The sequence below is a fragment of the Silene latifolia genome, chromosome 10 (genome assembly GCF_048544455.1).
Source record: "Silene latifolia isolate original U9 population chromosome 10, ASM4854445v1, whole genome shotgun sequence".
Lineage (NCBI taxonomy): Eukaryota > Viridiplantae > Streptophyta > Magnoliopsida > Caryophyllales > Caryophyllaceae > Silene > Silene latifolia.
In genome coordinates, this window is record NC_133535.1 from 14,464,059 (window position 1) to 14,489,079 (window position 25,021).

At 36.0% G+C, this 25,021-nt stretch overlaps 1 protein-coding gene and 1 long non-coding RNA gene across 5 annotated transcripts; both read left to right on the forward strand.

Moving 5' to 3' along the window:
• Positions 1–420: 420 nt before the first annotated feature.
• On the forward strand, positions 421–4,749 carry LOC141607614 (uncharacterized). The gene is made up of 7 exons (XR_012526934.1): positions 421–529; positions 765–881; positions 982–1,059; positions 1,334–1,430; positions 1,551–1,681; positions 3,258–3,308; positions 4,457–4,749. It is a non-coding gene; the product is annotated as an uncharacterized LOC141607614 (long non-coding RNA).
• A 2,522-nt stretch (positions 4,750–7,271) lies between these two features.
• On the forward strand, positions 7,272–24,714 carry LOC141605223 (E3 ubiquitin-protein ligase BRE1-like 1). 4 transcript variants are annotated; one of them, XM_074423913.1, is made up of 16 exons: positions 7,272–7,609; positions 13,835–13,989; positions 15,097–15,288; positions 15,363–15,446; positions 15,573–15,692; positions 16,515–16,701; positions 16,829–16,989; positions 17,063–17,134; positions 17,777–17,853; positions 18,859–19,053; positions 21,103–21,175; positions 21,260–21,346; positions 22,657–22,794; positions 22,876–23,078; positions 23,207–23,369; positions 24,322–24,714. In XM_074423913.1, the coding sequence occupies exons 3-16, from the start codon at positions 15,202–15,204 to the stop codon at positions 24,454–24,456; spliced, it is 1,782 nt and encodes a 593-aa protein (XP_074280014.1). In that variant the 5' UTR covers positions 7,272–7,609; positions 13,835–13,989; positions 15,097–15,201; the 3' UTR covers positions 24,457–24,714. The 4 variants fall into 4 exon arrangements, with proteins under 4 accessions (XP_074280014.1, XP_074280013.1, XP_074280015.1 ...); XM_074423912.1 differs by lacking the exon at positions 7,272–7,609 and adding an exon at positions 10,336–10,907; XM_074423914.1 differs by lacking the exon at positions 7,272–7,609 and adding an exon at positions 11,660–12,087 and having other exon boundaries at positions 12,145–13,989.
• The last annotated feature ends 307 nt before the right edge of the window (positions 24,715–25,021 follow it).

Sequence of the window (25,021 nt, forward strand, 5' to 3'; positions counted from 1 at the left end):
ATTGCATTGTTCAGTACATTTTATCTTACCTAAACAATGCCAAATATGCGGTATGTTGTACTTTTGTTTCCAAACAATGAAAAGAGTCGATGCCATTCGTCAGAAACTTTTACTTCTCTAGAAACATGTTTGATTCTGCACTTAAAGACCATTTTGCTAACCCAGATCAACCCACCAGCTGAGCTTGAGAAGAGGAAGCACAAGCTCAAGCGCCTAATGGTGAGTTTTTTTTTTTTTTTTTTTTTTTTTTTTTTTTTTTTCCCATTTTTCTCCTTTGTTGTACATTTGTAAAGTTAAAGTAGTTTCGGAGTACATTCGATTTTTATTGTACTCCATTCGATTCCTGGCTATTGATTTGCTTCATTTTCTTCTTTCGTTGTTGATTTAGTAGTGTCCCTGGTCTGTTGTTGCAGGTGTTATTATGCTTGTTGTTGGACTATGTTGTTTACTGTGGCTTGATATCGCTTGCTGCCACTTCTGGGATAGTGCCCTGTCAATTTTCGAGTTGTGTCGCCGCATTTTACTACAGGTATTTTATTGTTTGTTCTAGATTTTTTACCCATTTGTTTAGCTTGCTCGATTGTTTAGTGGAGTATGTATTTCCGTTGCTGTTTACCCTCATTATTATTTATTATTATGTTATCCTTTACATTTAAGGTTTGTTAGTCCGTCGAATGGATCCGTGGAAATGCTCCCGAGGCTGGAATTGCTTCATTTTTTTCTTTCGTTGTTGATTTAGAAGTCTTCTTGGTCTGTTGTTACAGGTGTTATTCCGCTTGTTGTTGGGACTATGTTGTTGATTGTGGCTTGATATCGCTTGCTGCCACCTCTGGAATAGAGCCCTGTCAATTATAGAATCGTGTCGTCGCATTTTACTACAGGTATTTTCTGGTTTGTTATGATGGTATTGATCGAGCTAACGAGTGTACTGATGGTCCGTTTACCCTAATTATTGTTCGTTTTGTTGTCATTTAAGTGCAGGCCTTGTTAGTTCCGATCCTCAGGATGGAGTCGTGGAAATGCTTCTGAGGCTTGAATTCCTCAAAGTGCTCGTAAAAGGTTAGTGAACTCGCAAGCTGTTGCCAAATTTTTTGTTGTGTTTTTTTTCCGTTGGTACTGATTTTGAGGTTTTTCCTAACTTCAACTTTTCCCTTTTACTCTGTTAGTTATTACTTTGTACCCTGTTAAATTTCAAGGTTTTTCTAACTTCAACTTTTCCCTTTTACGCTGTTATTTCGAATTTATTTATTTAACTGCCGGCAGGTTTATTTTCCGTATACCCTGTTGAATTTTATGTTTTTGATCCTAACTCCAATTTTCCCCTTTTACATAGGTTTATTTTCAGTCTGACGAGGCCATCTTCGAGACTCATATGGTTGATTCTCTTCTACTTTATCCTTCTCTCTCTATTTCCGGATGATTATTCGGGGGTGAGTTTCCCGATTTTTTTTGTACTGTTTATTCAGTTCGATTCATATTTAGCACTTTATCCTTCTTTTGGCTTTTTATATCATGTTTTATTAATTTAATCTATTTACATTGTTGTTTAGTTTTAGGGGAGCTATTCAAATGGGTGGCTATTCGAGACGGCGACAAGGAAAAGGTTGGATTTATCAGGTTAAATAGGTGATTAATAGGTGGTTCTCAAATGGCCAGCCTCACCAAAAGGAACATTGAGGAGGTAATTAAACTGAAGTGTGTATCTTTGTTGGTTTAGTTTTGGTGTCACCGTATAAAATATTAGTACAGACCGTCTTAAGCTTAACAAGGCTTCTTTTTATGTGATGTGGTACATTGAATGCTAGCTTAAATGACTGTATTGTAAGCTTAAGACGGTCTTAAGCAACATTAACCCCTTTTGAATTTATTGTTTTATTATGTTTTGGCATCAAATTGTGGGATGCTACTTGGCAATTTTTGCCAATTATCTGGAAATGCTTCTTACGTTTAGTGGCCGATTGGGAGGTTAGGGGTTGGATGCACGACGTGTTACCCATGTGTTGTTTCTTATTGTTGGATGATGGTAAAATGCTATGCTAGAAGCAGTAGCAATTAGGATAACAATTTAATGTTGTTTCGTAATATTAAATCGAAAAAGAAATAGGGAATCTTAGACTGCGAACCTGCTTTCATGTTGTTACATGGTAAAAAATATTTCTTCGACCTCCATTATCCCCGACTCCCATGTTTATTGTTGTACTTTATCAAAATGATTACAGAATGATTACGATGTTACGGTTCCAGAGAGTTGTAAAGTACTGAAGTAGAGTGTGGAATGTGCAGCACTGAGTTTTTTAGCACGATGTTGGTTGTAGGATTTGGGGTCGGGGTGTTTCTATGGTGTTATGTTTGAGTATCTATCAACGGAGTTACGTGATTTGGCATTGTTGCTTTGGGTGGTAGCGATAGGTCGTGAATTAGTAATCAGCTAATCAATGTTACCTCCATTGTGACGCTTTGTATGCATCACCAACATCTCATATATGGGTGTTGATTAAAGTTGTTTTCGTCATTTGGGGAGCCATTGATGTCACAAACGACTGATATTTTTGAAGTGGCTCTCGTCATTGGGTCGTGGAGATAGTTCACTGCTGCAACTTTAAGTACTCGTAATTAAGTTGCTGGGTGATGATTAACTTGCGTATTATTTTTTGTACTGTTATGCTGGATGTTGTTAATTTTAATTGGTTTTTTTGGGGCTGTCATTGCTGCAGCTTTAAGTACTCCTAATTATCATTGGTCATTGAACCAGTCTTTTGCAACTTAATATGTTGTTAATCTCTTATGTTATTAAATGAATTGATTTATTAACAACTCTCTTGGATAAGGTTTTATTATAGGATAGCGTGATTTGATTTTTGCCGTATCAGAATTAGGCAGTCAAAGTTTTTGGAGCATCTGCCTTAAACATTGGACTTTAAACTCCAACTCTCCGAGCAATGTTGTAGGTTTTTAGCTGGCAGGGTTTGTATATAGTTTTGTGATTTTTTTTTAGATTCAGTCTCAATTATTTGAGAACTTCCGTTAAAATACGTTTGAGTGAAAAGGCGGGAATATTTGTTGTGGACCTTTTATGGACTAGGGTGTTGTATTGGTTTGATGTTGGACATTTGATGGTTTGGAAATTAGCTTGGTGTGTGCTTGTATTTAGTTTGCAACTAAAAATATGAGAATTTTAGATGCTTTTGCTGCGATGAAATTCAGCTGTTATATATAGCGGACAAGTTTTTTTACTTTAGATATGATTTTATCTCTAGGTGTTGAAATGTGAATATGCTGTTCGCGGTGAGATTGCTACTGAGGCCGAGGTATGACGAATTTGAATCTATTTTTCTTATGGTTACATTAGCAGATTGAAATCGTCTATTTGCTAGGAGTTTGTTATTAAAATTACTATAGATGAAATAATATATAGGTGATTAAATATGTTGGAAGAAGTTGTAGTGGTAAGAATGACAATTTGACTGAGCTATTTTTGTGTTCCTTACATTAGCTGATTGAAATCGTCTTGTTGCTAGAAGTTTGATGTTAGATTAGTATAGACGAAGTGCTGAGTTTGTTTGCGTCCCTGTCGGAGCTTTTGATTCTAAGCTTGTCAAATAATCAGTTGAAAGGGCCATTTCCAGATTCAATTGGCAAAATACACACTCAATACCCTTATACTGTCAAACAACAAGATTTCGGAGTTACTGGCGCTCTAGGTAGCTTAAGTGGGTTTAAAGTACTGGACTTGAGGAGGAAATAGTTGGACTCGGAGCTAACCAATTTTCCTCGAGGTTTATTCATGCCTTTGCTGAACAATAACTCTTTTACTGGAGAAATACCAAGAAGTTGTAATCAATTGATTCGACTAGAGCACCTCAACTTGTCATTGAATCATCTTATGGAAGATGACCAATGTTCCTTTTCTCTCTGCCTCATATTTATGTACCATTTTTTCATTTAGATTTACTTTTGATTGTGTGCAACTGGAATGTTATGTATGGCAATAATGTTCTCATATAAAGCATATCCAATTTGCTATCCAAGTTACCAAGTACCATTCGACTAATGTGTAGTGATAATTTTCTCCCATTTGATGCTTATCATCATTAGTTAAATACATATATTTATTTGATTCTGGTCTCCTTGCTGTCCCAAGAATTAGTGATATTGAACTGAAATCATATATGCATCAAATAGGTTGGCTGAGTTCTGGAATTTGCATTAGTCTTCACTTTCAAGTTGCAGGATAGTGACTGGGAAAGTTAATTACGGACATCACATGGTCTTGAATGTCCCTTCAGTAATACCTGTTGTGGGTGTCAAGTTTTGCGACCAAAATTAATAATTGGGCAGTAAGTTAAGGGAATCAAGGAAGAACATAAATGATTCTCATAGGGTATCTAATAAGAGCAGTTACATATTATCATTGGCTTTCTTTTGAGCTTTAAACTTACATTGTTTTTTGCTGCAGGTTCACCTACTATGGAACCGTGTTCGTGATGCAAGCATAATACTACTGGCCTACCTGTTTAAACTGTGTCAAGACATTTTTCCCCTTAAATGTTCTTCTTGTTAAATCTTGTATCGATCTTGATGGAATTTGCATCCTGAATAAAGTTTATTTTCCAGAACATTTAGATAAGAAGGATGCTTTATGTGTTTTTGAGAATATACACAACCTTTGTATGACATACCTTTAATTTTCCAAACAGCCTCTCTTTGTTTTACTATGAACTTAGGTTTCTGGAATACTCGCTTTTTCAATGTTTTCGGCTATAATACATTGAAGCTAAAATAGCGAACAACTTCTACGAAAGAGTTTTAAAGATATCCCTCTCATTCCCAATTCGAAGTTTTGTATCAAAACAAGTCTTCAGGACTGCATTGTCAATGTTTTCTTAGGATTGTGAGGGATCTTGTAACGTTTCAAGTATTTTCACAAGGTTATAATGACCATTTCCGACCAAAAATGAAAACCAAATCTTCAAGTAGCACAGTAATCTTCAATTAGGGCCAAAAACATATAGCTTAACCCATCTAGAATAGCCCCGATGTTGCCTAAATATGCGGGGAGGAAAAAGGGAAAAGAGGTCCATGGTCTACGATTGATACTTAAAGCACTTACGACTTAAATATACATTCCGAGTAAATAGGCCAAAGTGCAAAACCTTTACAATACAGCCAAATGTTTATCATCGCCCCAAATTACGAGTTCTAAGTGAAAAAATTACACAGTAAATCATGTGCGTACTTATAAGTTAGGAAATGTTTCAGATGATATTTGATGTTCCGAAAAATATATAAGTTAGAATTATTTTTAGATTATGCGAATCATCGTAAGAAGCACTACATAAGTATCGATCACAAAAAACAATTTTCCCTACGATATCCACTAATGCGGTAATATAAACGATTTACCGAATTGGGGCACCGCGCCCGGTAGGGCGCGGAGCAACAACTAGTTCATGATAAACATAGATAGTTAATTTAGAGAAATCAATAATAAATTGGTCAATTTATGAAGTTTCTCTTAGAAAATTGATGTTAAATCCTTGATTTAAACCTTCTCTAACTAAGATGGAAGACTAAAAAATGCTCTTCTAGGCTAAAATGGAGAACAAATTAAAGTCAAATCTGAAAGAAGGAGAAAATCAAAGATAAATGCTGAATTTTTTTCCAATATGAGACTTTTTTTTTAAATTAGGTAAGGAAATTAGGTTGATCCTCTAGGGTAGGGGACCAACCTATCTCATCCTTTCGAATGAATGAGGTAAGTTGAAGCCACCGGCTATCAAACCACCTCGAAAGATTTGGACATGAATGTCCAATAGTAGCCATGAAGTCAGCAACCTTGTTGGCTTCACGAAAGCAAAGTTTAATTATCACTTCATCGAAAAAATGAAGGTCTAATTTCACTTCCTTAATAATACTAGAAATTTCCCAAGGAATTTGCCAAGTTTCTCGAATTGAGTTAATAACACATAAATTATCACCCTCCACAATTAACTTTGAGATTCCTAAGTATGTAATTAGCTGCTAAAATACCTTTTTTTAAAGCGAGAGCTTCCGCAACAAGGATACTATTGGATCCGCACTTTTTTGCTCCCAACAAAACGACTTTACCATTGTGATCTCTTATAGAATATCCTAAAGAAGCTTTATTGCCTTCTATTCTTGATCCGTCAAAATTTAGCTTTAGGAAACCGTTTCTAGGTTTTTCCCACAAAATTTTTTTCTTACTAGAGTTGTTTCTAGCTGACTCTTCTATCTCGGGATTGTTGAGATCCTTAAATCTAGTCACATTCCAGGTCTTAGTGCTATTATTACATAAAGTAATAAGTTTGCTGATACTTAAATTAACATTATTAAATATAATGTCATTTCTATGAGACTTAATAAGAGACTAAAAATCTACCATTTTCTTAAAAAGGGAAGAAGTTGACTATAAGAAAAGGTGATTAAACAAAAGGACTTGAAAGAGATTAGAAAGCCTTTAAAACCATTTCTTATTTTTGGTATTTTTTTTTTTTTTTTTTTTTTGCTTTATAGAGTATTCTCTCTTTTTAAAATTTTAGAGAGTTTTTCGAAAATGAATGAAATCTATTCTAAATTTCTAGTGTTTGATTGAGTTATATTGAAATGAAGTTATAAACTTGGTCAATTGTAACTAAACCTTAACCCATAGGAATCTAATACCCCTTGAAGTTTCAAATTCATTATCATTCATAGAATTATAGAGTGAACCAATCAAAATTAATATGTTTCGTGTTCTAATCCATTGTCTCATGATATCTTTTCATTCAAACCTTTTAAACTAAACACCCCTTAAGATTCTGCTATAAGTGTTTATAGAAAATGTGGTCAATTTTAACATTCTCATTAGATAAGGCGTACGATAACCTAATATATGTGGTTGACTAGAGGATTTCTCTTCCTTGAATTAAGGTTTTTTAGTGAATATCATTCAATTTCGTCCAGATTCGAGTAGAGTAGAAAAACCAGTAGGACGATAAAACTCTCACTTTGACAATACCCATAAACTTGGCAAACAGGTCTACCTGTCGGGTCGGTCGGTATCATTTTGGGGTTTAATAGAATTGGAGTTGGGTTGAGTCAATTTAAAGAAAATGGACTATGTACAACAATAAACATTCATATTGGGTCGTATTAATCGAGTCAATTCGGGCAACTACTAAATTTCAGGTTAGTTCTCATTGTTCTCATTGTTCTTCACCAAAATCATTCCATTCTTTAATCTTATAAATCTTTAATCTCACTGTCAACACCAGAAATTGGGGAAATTTAGAGTTATCATTCTTAATCACTGATAATAATTCAAACCTAAATTACACTTCATCCCTTTCAATTCATCCTGTCTGAAATTAGGGTTTATATTTGTTACTCCTTCCATTCCCTTTGATTCTATACGTTTATGGATTATATTTAATCAAACGTATCGAAACAAATGGAATTGACGGAGTATCGTCTACAGAAGTTAGGGTTTATGAATGGCGAGCACAGGGAGGCGGATCGAAAGCAGCAACAATTGAGCTCTAAATCGTATACAGAAGTTATTGCTATGGCGAAAATGCAGCATTGCTGTCTTCTTTCTGAAGACAAAAAGGTGAATTCTTTGATTTAGTGACTGGTTTTACTTTGTGTTATTGTTGGATTGGTGGTAGTGTTGATTACTTGATTTTGCCGAATTCGTTATGAATATGCTAGTTACGCCGAAATTTCAATGGTTCCTTAAAAGAAAATTTGGGGTTAAACACCCTTTATTAATCATCATAGATAATTAGAGATTTAACAATAACATGACTAATTAAAGTCTAATACGCAGTAATAATTATGACAAGAATACTTAATAAGCAACTATGAAGCCTAGAATAATATAACTTTTCCTAATATCACCATGCATACTTGGTGATTTATTCAAGTATAGTATCCTATAATATAAATTGCTAATTTAGATTATAAACTTAATTAATTCGATGCTTAAGAACTCGGAGCAGAAGCGCCAGAGCAGTATTGTGAGACAAGCCTTTGAATAGGTGGGATCTTGACGTCCTTAAGAGCAGAGCAACAACCAGAACTCATCGAGTACTTGTGACTCGACAAGAACGTACGGAAATCATCCACGCACGGACTCAAGTTACCGTGGGCTGGAACTTGAGGAGCGGACGTTGGTGGTAGAGACGGGAAATGAGGATGATGAAAATAAGGGTGTGGAATGAAATAAGGGTGGTGTCGGAAGAACCATTGTTGTTGATCATATAAATCGTTTTGTGTTTGTGCATCTACTTGTTGTTGTGCAAAAGCAACACATGATAGGGCTAGAATAGCCAGGACTACCATCATGGTCTTCATTGTTTTCGTGTTTTGAGGGATTTTTGAGGTTTGTGAATCGGAATTGATTGCAGAGGGTTTGGGATGAGTACATGAATGAAGGGGTTAGAGGGGTTTATATAGTAATCGGAAGGGAGAGTTTGAGATCAAGTTTTAAGTTAATCATAAGAGTTGGTGTTCTAATAGTCTTCTGTTCATCAATTTTTTTTATAGAAGATTAGATAAACTTGGATGCTTGATTAACGTATACTAATGCATGGTTTTGTTTTTTCACTAAGGATAAATTTTGTATCTGTTTTCGTTGATGATTGGTTATACCGTTATGGTAATATTATTATATACAGCTAAGATTAATTTTGATAAAGAAAGTTAATGTTAATGATGACGATTATGCAAGATTAATATAATACATCAACAAAAATACACTTGATAACCATAGAAATATAGAATAGGACTTGAGTTTAAGACGGATACAATTGCTTTTAAGATGGGTTTCTGCAAGCCAACTAATACGGAGACTCAATTTCCTATAACACTTCAAATTTACAGTAGCCATATTGCTGGTAGAGACGTGTATTTTTATAGAGTTGTAGACGGTAGTCTTGTAAGTTCATGGAGGTTAAATGTACGTTAATCTTACGGCAATTATTATATATGTACCTTGGAATTTTACAGTAATTATTTTATAAGATTATTATACTGTATAACTAATCAAATAATGTAAGATGATCTTATATTTTCGAATTTGTAAATCGTGATTAAACAAAGCCTACACTTCATGTTATTCATTAATGGGTCATTATTTCATGATCATTTAAGAAAAATTATAAGGTACATCAAGTGTATAAGATTATCGTTTACCCCAACTAATGGGAAGCCTTAACTTTTATTCTAGTGGGTGTTTGGTTGGGCGAATTGGAAATGAATGAAATGGATTTGCTCTATTCTAGATTTCCAGTGTTTTAGGGGTTGTTTGGTTACCCACTAAAGAATGTAGGAACTTAAGTTCATGTGAATTGTAAAATGGATATGTTGTTTGGTTACCCCAACCCATGAATTCCAATTCCCCCACAATAGAGGAAGTTGCTTACCTAGGCCCCCCTAGGTAAGTTAGAATGCCTAGATGAATTGCACTTCCTTCATGGCAACCCCCAAACATTTTTTTGCAATTCACATGAATTCCAAATTCACGTGTTTTATGATTTCCTAGGCAATACAAATTCCTATATGCAACCAAACGACCCCTTAGTGTTGAGTTATAATGTTATATTGGAAGAAACTTGGTGAATTCTAACTCGAACTTAACCCATAGGAATCCAATACCCCATAAAGTTCCAAACTTCATTATCATCCATACAACTTTAGAGTGAACCAAACAAATTAATATGTTTTCTTACCCAATAAAAAAAAAATAATATGTTTCAAGTTCTGATCTAAATTGTAACCAAGCATCCCCCATCAATAGCCTCATGATATCTTATTTTATTCTAACCTTTTGAACAAAACACCTGGCCCCTTAAGATTTTGCTACAGTTGTTAGAAAATGTAACATTCTCATTAGACAAGGCATACGATAACCTGATATACGTGGTTGACTAGAGAATTTCTCTTCATTGAATTAAGGTTTTTTAGCATTCGCTTTTTGTCCAGATTCGAGTAGAGTAGTAAGACCATTAGGACGATAAAGCTCTCCCTCTGACAATACACATGGACTTGGCAAACGGGCTTACCTGTCGGGCTGGGTCCTGGCTCCAATCATTTTCGGGTTTAATAGAATTTGAATCGGGTTGGATCGATTCGGATTCAGGTCAATTCAGATTTATTGTATAAAATTATTTAGAGAAAATAAACGGTGCAACAATAAACATTCATGTTGAGTTATAATTGATCGGGTCAATACCGGCAGCAACCACTAAATTTCTAGATAGTTTGGGCGTCGTATCGGGTACTGGACAACCATTGGAATCAGGTGCAGTACAACAGGCAAATATTCTGCTCATTGTTCTTCACCAAAATCACTCCCATTCTTTAATCTTTAATCTTTAATCTCACTGTCAACACCAGAAATTGGGGAAATTTAGAGTTATCATTCTTAATCACTGATAATAATTATTCACCACTACAGAATCATAATTCAAACCGAAATTATACTGAATTACACTTCACCCCTTTCAATTCATCCTGTCTGAAATTAGGGTTTCACATTTTATGCGTAATAGGGGTCCAAATTAGGGTTTATGTGTAGCAATTCTTCATATTTGTTACTCCCTCCATTCCCTTTGATTTTATACGTTTATGTAATATATATGTGAGGTGTATTTTAATCAACGTATCGAATCAAATGGAATGGACGGAGTATCGTTTTTGTGCGATGATTTGAGAACCTCTGACAATTTTAGGTATTCTTTAATGTGACGTATTTGTTTAATAAGGTGTCAGGGTTTATGAATGGCGAGCACGGGGGAGGCGGATCGAAAGCAGCAACAATTGAGCTCTAAATCGTCTACAGCAGTTATTGCTATGGCGAAAAGCCGAAAATGCAGCATTCCTGTCTTTTTTCTGAAGACAAAAAGGTGAAATCTTTGCTTTACTGACTGCTTTTACTTTGGTGTTATTGTGTTTATTTAAACGGGAAAGTATAGATTTTTTGTTGTGCTGTTGTGATAGTGATTGTTATTCTCTAGTTTATGTACTCACCGACTCGGTGTTGGATTGGTGGTAGTGTTGATTTTGCTGAATCCGTTATGAATATGCTCGAAATTTCGATGGTTCCTTTCATAGGGATCGATAAGAAAATTTGGGATAAAACACCCTTTATTATTCATCATAGATAAATTAGATATAATTAGAGATTTAACAAAAATATGACTAGTAACGTTTCCTAATATCACCATGCACTAGGCGATTATTCAAATCTATCCTATCATATAAACTGCTAATTTAAATAAATAAACTACATTAAAATATTAAATCGATACTTAAGAACTTGGAGCTGAAGCGCCGGAGCAGTATTGTGATACAAGCCTTTGGACAGGCGGGATCTTGACATCCTTGAGAGCAGAGCAACAACCAGAACTCATCGAGTACTTATGAGTCGACAAGAACGAACGGAAATCATCCACGCACGGAGTTGAACTTTCCAAATATTTCACTTTAATCTTCTATTGTCATTCTCAATATTTGAACAATTTTTTTTTCGAGTTGATTTATTTTTTCTATAGACGTCATATTTCATTTATTTATCATTTTTTTAATTATGACTATTAAATTGATTTTTGTAACCTCTTAAAAAAAGAAGTCCTTCACTTTTTTGGACTTTGTTTATATAGACTATTTATCATGTTTTTTTTTTTTTATATTTCTTCCGTGACCTCAAATGTTTCAAACGATGATTTATGTTATCCGACCCAAATCATTTTGGATTATGGCAATGTAGTTGTATCACAACCTGACCACCTACCATGTAGTAAAGCTGTTGGCTTGATATAGGAGTGAATTACTATAGACTATAGCAACTTTATTGTCACAATTTGACCCGTAAGCATAGGCATAAAACCTAATCTTCTGCACACGGGATGATTTTATCTTCATTCTTGACTTACTTTTATTTTACGTGCATTGTTTATGGTTTCTGTAAGTTTTTTATTGTCTCTTCCATTGTTAGGCCTGTCATACCTGAGATCGGTGGTGTTTATGAGTGATTTTCAGAGTCAGACTGGTGTTAAAACACATGAGATAATTTCTGTTTAGAAAGCCGACCCCAAATCATTTTGGGATTAAGGTTCTGATGTTGTTGTTGTTGTATTGCAGATCTTTTTTTTAATGCTTCTCATGGTTTTTACTTTGATATTTAATAGTGTGTAGATTAAAAGATGCCAAGGGGGTGACGCGTACGTAATCAGAGACAAGTTTTTATGCTTCTCAGATTGCGTCGTTAACCTTTTTTCGTCATGATTAGGATTTACTTTGGTTTCATTTTGCGGCTTATTGATTACTTCGTACTCCGTGTCCGGTTAGATCAAAGGGGAAATTAATAATATTCTCTTCCTTGATATCTCTCCTAGATCTTATAATTCGTGTTTCTTGGTATTGATTTTTTGCGCCATTTGTGGCAGGATCCGGAGTATGTGTTGGTTTGTAATTTTGTCCCTTCTTTAACATCTGGTTTGGTCCCCAAAATTATGGTTTTCTCAGGGCCTATTGTGACTGCAATGTTTTGAAACCTAACTATGATGTTTTAATTGGTGGTTGTTTATTTCTTATTTGTATAAATTGGACCATCTACCAGATGTTATGCTGTTTTCCCTGTTTTCCTTGTTTGAAGTAGGTGACCGTTTGCCGGAATTCGTTTTGACTATTCTTTTTCTCATAATGCTTCTTCCTGATGGTTGAATTTGATGTACGGCCAAAACAAGATGTCAATATGTCATCTTTTTTGTAACTGGGGTTATGTGGATTCCCTGAAAGTGTTGCTACTTAGCACATAAAGAGGTCTATAGATGACCCTGTTGGCCTGTTCCAGTGGGAGAGATCTTCTTCAATCAAAGAACCCAGAAGATAGCCATAAAATCATAATGCTCATTAACTTTGTTCTCTACTTTCCTTCCTAGCTCGATAGATCAGTTTTTCAGTTGGTCTATTCTTCCAGAAATACAAACTTAACTTTTCTGTAATCCCAACTCAGGCCATCTTTGGGATTTGTTTCCATAAAGTTCAAATTTAGCTATTAGGGTAGCTTTAGAACAAATTGGTTGGTTGGGAAAGATCAGCCATTAGATTTGGTCAACCATGATCAGCATTATGTTTTTTTAAAGATATCTTGCGTTGTTATCTTTGTTTCTTGATTTCTCCACTCAATGATAGAAAGTGCATGCCTCTGCCACACTGCTAGTCCCTTAAGCCACATGAACTCTTAAGTTCAGACTCTGAATATGAATCTGTGTTGTGCAACAAGTGAATTTTCTCTTTCTGAATATGAATCTGTGTTGATTATTTTCTCGTTCTAAATATGAATCTGTGTTGTGCAACAACTGAATTTTTGCTGTGGATGAATGGCGCTTTATAAAATCCTGTTATCAAAACAGTTTGTTCTTTGGCCTGAGTTAAATTCCCATGAACTCTTAAGTTCAGACTGCAACTCATAGCTCCCATCAACTACTTTTATTTATTTATTCTTAAATAAAATTTATCTCTGCTTTTTTCATTATCCTTTCTACTTGGATATAAAAGTATTTTGATTTTGGGTCTCGGATAAGCAATACACACATTTTTCCCTGATGCATGTTAGTGGACATATATAATTATTTATTCGTTTTATTTTTCAAGGGAGAAATGGCTATGAATCTTTGGTTTTGGTGTATTTCTTCCCTTCGTCAGACTGAGATATAAAGCTTTGTTAAATGAGCAACGTTGTCTTCATGACACATCAATTGATCTCATTTCTTATACTTGGATAAATATTAAGGCAAGTATGCTGATTAATCTGCTTTCCATGCTGCAGGTTGACCCGGCCGTACTGCAGTTTCAAAAACAGAAGCTTATCTCAGAAGCTAGAAGCCAGAAATTGGAATCTGCCCTGGAAAATAAGTTGTCTCTAAGGAAAAAGAAGCAGCATATGACAGATTCCTGACCAAAGCTAGTGAATCTTGTTAAAAGGTTTGATTAGACTTTTTTTTTATTGACATTTTATTTATATGTTTTAGAGCATACTTGTGGTTTCATTTATTTATTTTTGTTACAATGTAGAAGCATTAACGATTTCAATTTTTTTTTTCTCTGTTTCATCCCATTATTTTTTTATATATACATCTAGCATGTTCATGACTTGGAAGCTCGATATGCCCACATCAAAGATCTGGTCAGGAGTGTCAAAAAGTTTGATCATTCGGTAAATAACAATGGCAAGGGTTTGTTATCTTGAGTGATCCAATAATCTTTAATCAGTTTTTGTTGAGCCTATTGATATTTTTGAGTTGGCATTAATCTGTGCAAAAATGCACATGATCAATTCATGCCGTCAAACAATGCTGATGTGACCGGAGAGTAAAACTTATAATACTAAAGTGCTAGTATCTAATGGAAGCTTTACTAACTCCCCGTGTACTTTGTCGATTGTTGAACCTGAAGTGTTAAATTCATGTGACTATGTGACTATGAGTGGTTTAGTTTCTGAATACTATTAGGAGACGTATATTGACGGTTTGAACTCTGGAATCTTGTACTAAGTTTAAATTGCCTCACATAAGTTGAATCCATGGCCAGCATGGTGTATTTGGTCATTGAGGTACTCTGCCGGCTGACGCCCCTCATGACTTATTGGCCACCTTGTTCAGCGGCAAGCTACAGTCGAAGTTTATTGATGTCTTTTAACACTGGAAATGACACAATGATAACCTCAGAATGATGGAAATGTGAGAAAATTATTTGTAGGGGTTTCTATTTTGTGGGCATAGATGTGATTATATTGGGTACTAATGGAAATTAAGATTCTTGTTTTCTGTACCAGCAATATATATATATACTTGCAAGAGCACTAATTCTACTCTATTAAGTGGAAGAGAAGAATATAGGAAGATAGTGAAACCTCAACTGAAATTCACTGAAGTAGAATTTTCATGATTCTTTCCTTGTGGTTTAGTGCTGTTCCAGCTTTTCTCTTCAAATTGACTGCGGCAACTTTGTAAGGAAAGCTAGGATTTACTGCCCATCAAGTATGTGCTTTGTTGCAGGTTTGGTGATATTTGTCCATATTTTTGTGTGTAGACGATCTTGGATATACCATACGTGAGTTCAAAGATTGTAACCAACAACTGTCAGTTTTGAAAGTGGCAAAGGTGCGACTAAGGGAGCATTTTCCTTGTGTTGAGTATGGGAAGTAAGGTTTCTGGTGATGAGGGATCAACAGACAAACATAAGGATTTGAAAGAGATGGAATCACGTTTGAAGGAATTAAGTGTAAGCAACTGGTTGTTTTGTGTTTTCTGATAAAGATCAAGCTGAATAGTTAAATTTGCAGGCATATTTTGCAGGCTCTCTCCTCTTTACGGCTACAAGAACTTAAGCGCGTCCATGAGGAACGAGTAGAAATTCTGAAAAAGCTCTCTGTTTTACAGGTAAGGGGCTTTGAGAAACCTAACAGAAATATGGAGCTATGCTTGATGCTTATACCCCTCCCCTTGGGGGATAGTGAATCCCCAATCAATATAATGATTAATTTTCTATAGCTTGCTTAATTACAGGGCACTTTGAAAGATGTGAAGTCTATATCTTCTGGTGAAGCTCTTAAGATGGTGAAAGAAGAACTTGAAAAATCTAAAACAGATGCCATCCATTATCAGTCCTTGTATGAAAAACTTCAGGTTGAAACTGGTCAATGCAATTTTTTTGGGAATTTTTTTGCGGACATGCTAAATCCAACACACAAAATACTATATCCTACACACTTTTTTCATCTTTTTCCGACTTTACCCCTCCCATTTCTCACCAAAAAAAAAAAAAATTAACAAAAATTCCAAAACAGAAACCTACGGGCTACGAGTAATTCCTCACTTGCCACCCCGGCGGCGACCACCCTCCCCAATGGCCAGCGCCGACCACCCTTCCTCCTTCCTCGCTCCTCTTAATGCAACCGTCCCTTCCCTTCGCCTGCCACAACTGACGCCCTTCTCAAAACTGTTGGCTGCCGCCTTCTTAAAACCACAACTGCCATACAACCACCGCCTCAATCGTCTGCCACCCACCACCGCTCTCCCTCGGACAGTACTTCGACCACCCTACCACCGACTAATTCGCAACCACTCACAACCGCCCTCTTCAACAACCCATCCAAACCCTAATTGTTTGAAAAAACTCCTTTTTAAAAATAAAAAACTCATTCAATCGATTAAAAAATGTGTATTAATAAATTTGTTATTAAAACGAAGAAATTAATTGTGATATATGCGAATTACGGTTTATAATTGTCAAACCATTACAAATTGTGTAGGTGTTGAGAGGGGAGAGGGGAGAGAGAAGAGAGAAAGAAAACTTTTTTTACTCCCCGTACTTTTTTTGTGAAGGGTAGTGATGGAAAAAGAAGGTAAAATGTGTAGGATTAAGTAAAACGGCGTGCAGGATTTAGCAATTACGTTTTTTTATTCATGGGATGTTTATGATGAGCACATTTGTACCAATTTACCCAGGTGGAGAAAGATAAGGTTTTGTGGAAGGAAAGAGACACAATACTTAGGAATGATGTGGGTGAGAGTTATTGTAGAATTTTGACCGCTGCTGGTTCCAGCATAGATGAGCTTGAGGGGAACTTAGAGAGGCAAAAAGATCAATTGAAAAAAATAGAGGTTATGCGGGAAAAAACATCTGCAGAGCCAGGTTAGTGTATTTAATTTTTATTGGGATGTTATAGTATAGGCAGTTTTCCCTCATACTTGTGGAAATTGCATTTGATGCTGCATTAGTTTTTTTTTTTTTTTTTTTTTTTTTTTTTTTTTTGTTTCAGGAAGAAAAGAAATTATTTCAAACTTTAGATTATTGGCTACTTCTTTCCCGGAAGACATGAGTTCTATGCAAAGGAAGCTACAAAAGTACAAGGACACAGCCTCAGATGTTCATTCATTGTCTGCTGAACGGCAGATCATCTCCAATGTTCTTGTCAGAAAGGTTAATATACAGCTCAGAGTTTATCTAGTTATGTGTGTATTTCGTTTTGCTCATGTGCTATCTTGTCTTTCAGGCAAAAGAGTTGGTGACACTATCTAGTACATCTACTCATCAAGATTCTGAAATACAAAGGCTGCAGGCTGTGGTATGATGCTTGAAGTTTTCTTTTTTTTTTTTTTCCCTTCAGTTTTCAAATCTCTTTTGCTATTTTTTATTTAAATGCGTGTTACATCTCAGATGTGCTTACTGAGTTTTATTGGAAAGTGCTTGATTAAAATGGGACCATCAGCCTGTTTAGTGTCCAGACAAGCAATCTCCAAAAGAACCAACTCAGAGAATCAAAATCAAATAAATCATAAGAGGTGATCTATAATTGTTCCATGTGGGATGATGTTGCGTGGAATATAGAGGTTCCTCTGATTAGTACTCTCAGTTTTCCTCTCACCACCATATGTAAAATCTCTCTTTATAGGGGCGTGTGCTTGTTACAGATATATTGTTATAGTAGTCGTAGTTCATGCTATATTTGGGCTAGACGGATATGAAGCAATCCATTTGCCCTTCTACAAACATAATTATATGCTTCCGGCTTTGGAAAGATTTGGAAGGAAAACACCATTTTCCATTCTCGTTCCCTTTCTTTTCCCTTCTCATTTCTTATCCAAACAAGGACTAGTTTCTCTGCACATATACTCTCCTATCTGATGTTGGTTTCCTGTTCTGCCTAATAAAAATGCTGTAGTTCACAAATCAAGAACTAAGATAAAATCTTGACAAAATCTTGCAGGTTGAGTATTTGAAAAAGTGTGATATGGATTTAAAGCAATCTGTGGAGATGTATAGACGTGAATCTATTTTGCCAAGGTTGGAGAATTTAAAGGCGAATATTCTTAGTAGCCATGCCTATTGCTGGTTTTACATTGATATTTTGCTTGTCAATGTCTTGCATATTTCATTTTTCTTGTTAACTGATTCTTCAAGCCTTTATATTTACTGAATATGAAGTGGCCTCTCATTTTTGTTCCCTTTTAACAAAATCTGCTATTTGGTCTTCTAACTTCCTTTTGTGGGGTCCATGTGGTGGAGGATTGAGTTCAACTTCTTTCGCTAGTGTTGACTAGTTTCTGTCATCCCATATAACTTTAGATACCAAGTGCATGATTCAAGCATTGATGCTGTGATGTAATCTAATTTTGATCATTGTTTCCCTGACAATAGATTGGCTTCAAGGGTCTTGTCAATAAAGGTCAAACGTGTACTCGGTCTTTTCTTGTAGTAGCTGCATGAGGTACATCTCAATTAATGAGTCAATTTAAAGATAGAAGCTTCGCCTTGTGTGTAATATGTAGGTGGGAGAATATAGTGATAGCCCTTTGTCAACTATCCTAACTTGTGTGTTAATTTTCCAGAAGGGGGGTTTTCAAGGAGGCAGTTCGTTTGTTTAGCTAATAGAATCAATCCTTTTTTCGTGCCCTGATATTTCTGCTGAACAAAGAGGGTTCAGCCTTCAGCTTTTCATTCAGAAGAGAACTAGTTGCTAACCGTCCTATATGATGCCAAATTTTTGTTTTTGACTTGTTAAATCATCGGATTTTACAAGGTCAAAATTACTTCAAATATCATATGTCACATCTATCCATGAATGTTGCGACACTTTGTATCGATATTTTAGTCTTGGGGTAAGTCCGAGCCAATTGGGGCTGAAGTCTATTGGCAACAAGTTCATAAACTATGTATTTCTTTTTGCATGACATTGTATGAAATAGTATTACATGCGTATTCTTACCATGGGTTTTGATTGCTTCTTGTACCAGTTGTATGTATGCATGCTAATAGACTTCTTGAATAATGCATATTTATTTATTTCAGCAATTGTTTAGAGGCAAGGGATAAGGAATTGAAGGCATGGGCTCATGTGCATAGCCTAGAGTCATCCCTTGACGAACACAATATGGAATCACGTGTTAGGACTGCTGTCGAAGCAGAGGCAGTATCTCAGCAACGCTTAGCTGCTACAGAAGTTCAAATTTTAGACTTGATAGAAAAATGTGAATCTTTCAAAAGGTTTGTTTTTTTTCATGTAATTATTTTTCTGATACATCTTTCCTGTGTTTAATGCAGCATCTTATGATCCTCTCATTTATTGTTTGAAGCCTTTGAACGAAATGCTGTGTTGTGGCATTTGCAAATCGTGAAGTTTTTCTGTGTGGTTAGGAGAAAACAGTCAGCTTCCTGTTTACTCCCTAAACTGTTGTATATACCTTGTGCTTGGTGTCATGCAACTATAGTTTTTTCCCTTACCTTTAACACCAGCAACTGCAGGTCAGATGTGTGTACTCAATAAGCAGGCATGTCTGAGTGACTGAATCCCTTCTACAGAACTTGAACCGCAGAATGGTTAATTGAAGAAAAAAGAGGGAGAACTAGGGCATAAGAAACTTACTCTAGCTGTTGGCCGAAAGAAGAATACATTAGCTTAGTTTAAGTAATCGTGTTTGAGGCGCACTAAGGCACCAGCAAAGTCGCCTCAAGGTCTCTGAGGCACATGGGATAAAGGCGCACGAGGCATGACTAGTGAGGCACACTCGAGGCACATTCCTGTCAAATCCTAAATATTCTTAATATTTTATTCTACCCTTCTCTTCCCCCATTATGCTTAATTTCCACTTATAAATTCATGTTAGCCCTCCTTAAAAACAAGAAAGGGATTGTTGTTGCACAAAAAAAATATTCTAAAATATAAATGTTCGTTTTATAATCAATGCGCCTTGTGTCAATAAGGCGCGCGCCTACGCCCCATTGCCTCAGTGCGCCTTGTGCCTTCACAAACTAAGGACACTAGTATCTTTTAAATTGAAAAACTCCCAAACTAATACGGCCCTCCATTTTGTTTGCCTTTGTTCTGGGGAATGGGGCCTTAATAGGAGTTAACAATCCCTCAGACAACATTATCCTTGTGCCTTAGAGCATAAGCCCTTGAATATGGCGGGACAAGGGATGTAACCAGCTTTTTCCTGCATTGAAAACACAAAGGAACCATCATAAAAGTTGCAACTTTAATTGCCTCAACAATCTGAGTCACATAAAAAATGGTGGCTATTATTGTTCTGCTTCACAATATAAATACTCCCTTAGTTATTTTTTACTTGTCGTTTTTGGAGATTCCACAACTAAGAATTTTTTGTAAAAAGCTCTACTAATAAGTAGGTGAAATGAATGACCCTTGGTAATTGTAATAACTTTTTACACCAATCAAATACCTAAAAACATCTTTTTTCCCCTAATAATTGTTGTTTTACGAAATGCAGACAACTGTAATACATGAAAAACGGTAAAACGACAAATAAAAAGAAAATTTTGATCTTTTCCAAAACGACATAAAATGAAACGGAGGGAGTACTGCGTATACTTTATTGAGCCATTTTGCTTTATTGTATCATATTGCATAGGATAGGAGGTATTTGGCTCCCATGAAAATTGAATATGCCTATGGCTCTGCCTGAAGTAAACTTTATTCCTCCTGACTCTATATTCAATGAACGGGCTCTGAGAGGACAACCCTGACTTCACGTTTGGTCTGGTGGCTGTGTGATTGTCGCTCTTATCTTACGTGCTAACCTTGAACTTTAAAGGTCTAGTTGGGCACATGGCTTTAAGCCGCGACGCCAAATCCCTAACTGATTTATCAGGGTTGCCACTACCACATTTGAAGGTGGCATCTCCTGCATTTATCGTGAAACGACCGAGATTGGGCGCGGCGACCTTTTCTATGATCAAGTTTCAAACCGAGATTTAACATCATGGTTGGGCCTTTTGTAATGGTAGTGAGTTTTGAGTATTTTCCTAATGAAATAAATGATTAATCCTTGCTCTTAAGCTTTGAGTTGAAGGAGAGAATCATCTCTTTTTTCGTCCTAACGTGGTGTAAATTTATTCTGTTTTGTGTTGCTTTATTGCGCTGTTGAATGTTTTCCTTTTTCATTTTATGATAACGCATCATATGGCTTATGCAGCTTAACCTTTCTTTCGCTATATACCTAGTTGAGGGTAAGTTATAAGATTACTGGTTTGAAATAAAAAATATTAGATTGCTGATTTGAATTTGTATTTCAGGAATAAGTCAAAGCTATCTAATGATTTGAAATCTAAGCATGACGAAAATGAGGCCTACTTATCTGAGATTGAGGTTGAATTTTAGATCTAGTTTACTGTGTTCTCGACACTAATTTTTGTTAAAATTATTTATCTTTTCTCTTTCATGCCTTTTCAGGCTGTTGGAGAAGCTTACAAGGACCTGCAAAATCAAAACAAGCAATTAATGAAGCAAATTACTGAGAGTGATGATTATGATAATAAGGTTCTCTCTGCATCTATCCTAAGATTCTTTCTATTTGTACAGTATCCATGTTTGAAGCCCTGACATATGATGCCTTTTTTTTTTCTTGAAAGGTTAGATATATGTCATCGTCTCCCCACTTTGTTTTGTCACTGCTTAAGCCTGTAGGGATGTTATCTTTAAAGCGCATTCCATACTTGTAATGATGATACTTAATCTGAAATCTCTCAAGTACACTTAAAAGGCCTTGGTGTGTGTCCAGTATTCAAATAGCAAATCACTAGATAGTTGGACATACTATGTTTCTTATGACAACTATGAAACACCATAATCCATTAGGCTTTTTGAGTTGTAGCGTCTAAGGTAGGTCAGATGTATGTGTTGTAATTAAGGTAATGCTGTTTTTTGCCTTGTGGAGCTAGTACAGCTTTAAGCTCTTGAACATCTTTCCTTTAGACGCAGGTGTTTCATTGAGGTAAAACTGTAGAAGCTTATTGTTAGTTAGGTGAGTCATGAGTGCTGTCTTCTATGTTCTGTACATTCTTCATGGTCATGTGATTAACACTGTTTTATCTCTACCCAGTTACAATGTTCCTTGTGAGGGAAGATGGTGCAAATCAAAGAACCATTTGATCAATTACCAGTCCTCATATCACGATTTGAGTGTGATAAACTTTTAGCCTCTAGGGGTCATTAGGTAGGTAGCCAATCACTAGGTGCACCTTAATTACGAGGCGCAGTGAGGCATCATAGAGCGTCAGTGAGCCTGGGCTTAAGGCACCTCTGCGCGCTTTTTAAAACTGCACATGACGTGTATGCAAATGGGCAAATATCATGTTTTCATCAGGACAAATTTGTGCTCAAAGTTACTTGGTAAGGAATAAGTGAAGTGTGAAACTTATTGTGAGATATCCTAAAAGGAAAATGTGAACCTGATTCTGTGACTGCATACATCCAACCCTCTTATCCAATGATAGTCCAGAGCCTTTGAGAGGCATTGAGGATAATGTTGTTACTTGTTAGTAATGTAATAGATGTTACAATAGCTGTAATTTTCATCTGTGTTGACAGTTTGATATGATATTGCTGCCAGCTGCTTAGTTTACGGAACAGATTTATGTTTCTTATGCAGCGCTCTCTTCGCTTTTCCCTCTTACCTGAATATGATTTGAAATGACTGTGCCTTAGTTCTCTGAGCTGCTTGCTGTTCATTCTATAGGATTGTGATTCTCTGAATGTGACATTAATAGTTCAAATTTGTGGTAATTTCTGTGTTTATCTATACCCATTTCTATTCAACAATATTTTTTGGATTGCTGTCTGTATTTCAGCTCGTGTTGGAATGTCTAGGGGATAAACAAACACATGATTCACTAATGATGGAGAAACAAGTTCTGCAGAAGAAGATCCAACAGGCAAATGTCTGTAAGGACGCGCTTGAGGTGAAAGCAATGCAAATCGATGATCAGGTAGGCTTTAGATTTTATGTGAGGATCATTTCACATTTTCTTTTGTTTTAAGGAGTGAAACATGATTGCCATCTTGCACAGGTCAAAAAATGTGCTGGCCAGATCCACAGACTTTCAGAAGACAGATGCAAAAATACGATAGCTTTGGAGAATATCCAGGGGAGGATGTTTGAAGCAAGGAAGTCCTCTCAAAAGGGTAGAGAAACATTAGATGAACTGCAACTAAAGGTCAATAATAGTCGGTTGGACCTCTCTAGGAGGAGGATAGAACTAGAGAGAGAAAGGTACTCTCCCATATTAATCTTCATTTCCTGATACTGTCCTAAAATTATAATAGAGAACTTCCCGAAAAATGTATTTAACTGTCATGATCGAAGTTAAAAAAAACTGGCTACTAATCTGTCTTTTCCAGGTTTGAGAAACGAAGACTAGAAGAGGAATTGGAAGCCGTCAAAAGAAAAGACCATCGTCTCAGAGCGCAGAAACAATGTTCAGTTGTGGGAAAACCTCATCTCGAGCTTCAAGAATACAAGGATAAACTCAAGTGTGGTGTTTGCCTTGACAGACCAAAAGAGGTAAATACTTTAATTCTAATGCTTGATGGTACAGTATGGACTGGCTACGTGTCATTGTTCGTGTAGTGGAGATTTTGGCCTGAGTTTCGTGGGAACTTTATGTGATAATTGCTCTCTGGGAAAATAAACTGTTGGAGTTGACGAGAGATCAATCTGAGAAAGCTTATCATGGTGTTTTGCTTAGAGCGCTCTTTTTTGTCGGGGTTTTTTTGCATAACTTGTTTTGCAAAGCTCTTAAACAAAAACATATTGATTTAAGTTGTTTTCCCTTTGTTTTATGGAGTGATTTTCAGATATACATTTATTTTCCGGAACTTAATGTCGTTGCATTATGTCAAGAGTGAATTTCGCAAACTACGTTTTGTAAAGTTTGTTTCAAAAATAACAAGATGTGTTTTTCTGGATTTCAATGTCATTACTCATTACTTCATCATCATGTTCTTGATTTGTGGATCTTTATTTTACTATGGCTCTATTGCATAGGGCCATCAATATTCACTGTGGTCTTGGAGCCATATACTCCATCCTAATCGAAACTTGACTTTTTTATTTTTTGTTAGATAAGATTATGCATGATAGTTTGAGAGCGAAATTTCCCCCCTCTCATTTTTTATATGGGCGTCGCTGATAGGATGTAGTTTTGTCTATGGTCGTCACCCCCATGACCCCATCGTGTCTTCTTATATGTGGGCGCTTCTTCTATGATATCTTTTGTACATGGTTGTCACACCCTTGGTGTTCACTTAATTAATATTATATCTTATCAAAAATCAATATTCACTGTGGTCACTGCCTCAGTGGACCATGGTAAAACGTTGAGTGGACATGCCGCGTTACTATATATACTTCGTTGCTGTGCTCATATTTGTTCTACATATTTCCTTGATTGTTCTTGAGACATTACTCGTGTTTGCTCCTGATTAATGGTTTTAAACGACTAAACCTTGTTCAGGTTGCCATCACAAAATGTTGCCATCTAGTATGCAATCCTTGTGTTCAGAAAGTGCTAAGGACCGGACATCCGAAGTGCCCCTCGTGTGCTGCAAGCTTTGGGCCTAACGATGTTAAGCCTGTTAACATTTGTTAAGTGGCAGGAAAAAAATTCGCTACATCATCTATAAACCTCACAGCGCATATTTTGGATTGGAGAGTTCTGTTTTCTGGGTAGCTCACTATACTTTCAATAAGATTTATTTTCAGTTCAAGTTACTGTCCAATTGGAATCTGAAATACCAGTTTTTTTTTCTGCCCTTACATTTTCCACAGAAAATTGAAAAATGCATAATTAAGTCGTTTAGGGAATATAATTGGATTGATTTATAGACCTGTTTGGTTTTCCTTTGAAGTTTGTTTGCTAAGGATGTGAAAGCTGTATTCCATTCCATTTCCCGGAATTGTGGTGACCTATGTTTAAAGGTGGTTGATATATCGCAGACCTGATGATCCGGCTCTGTAGTCGGAATGACCAATTTGAGCATGACCCAAAATTCAGATCTTGATTTGGCTCTCAGTGTCTCCCGTTTTTTCTGAACTTAGTATTGACGTAACTACAGCCGCTGGCCCAAAATCCACTGATTTGGAAAAGACCTAATTGATCCAGATTGAGGAGAATTAAAACTTTTACAGCTGGTCTTACCATCAGTCTTAACTAA

Coding starts and splice junctions, on each gene's coding strand:
- LOC141605223 (XM_074423913.1), top strand. CDS start 15,202: ATGGGAAGTAAGGTTTCTGGTGATGAGGGATCAACAGACAAACATAAG. Junction 16,702..16,828: donor AAAAACATCTGCAGAGCCAG/GTTAGTGTATTT, acceptor TTTTTGTTTCAG/GAAGAAAAGAAATTATTTCA. Junction 16,990..17,062: donor CCAATGTTCTTGTCAGAAAG/GTTAATATACAG, acceptor CTTGTCTTTCAG/GCAAAAGAGTTGGTGACACT.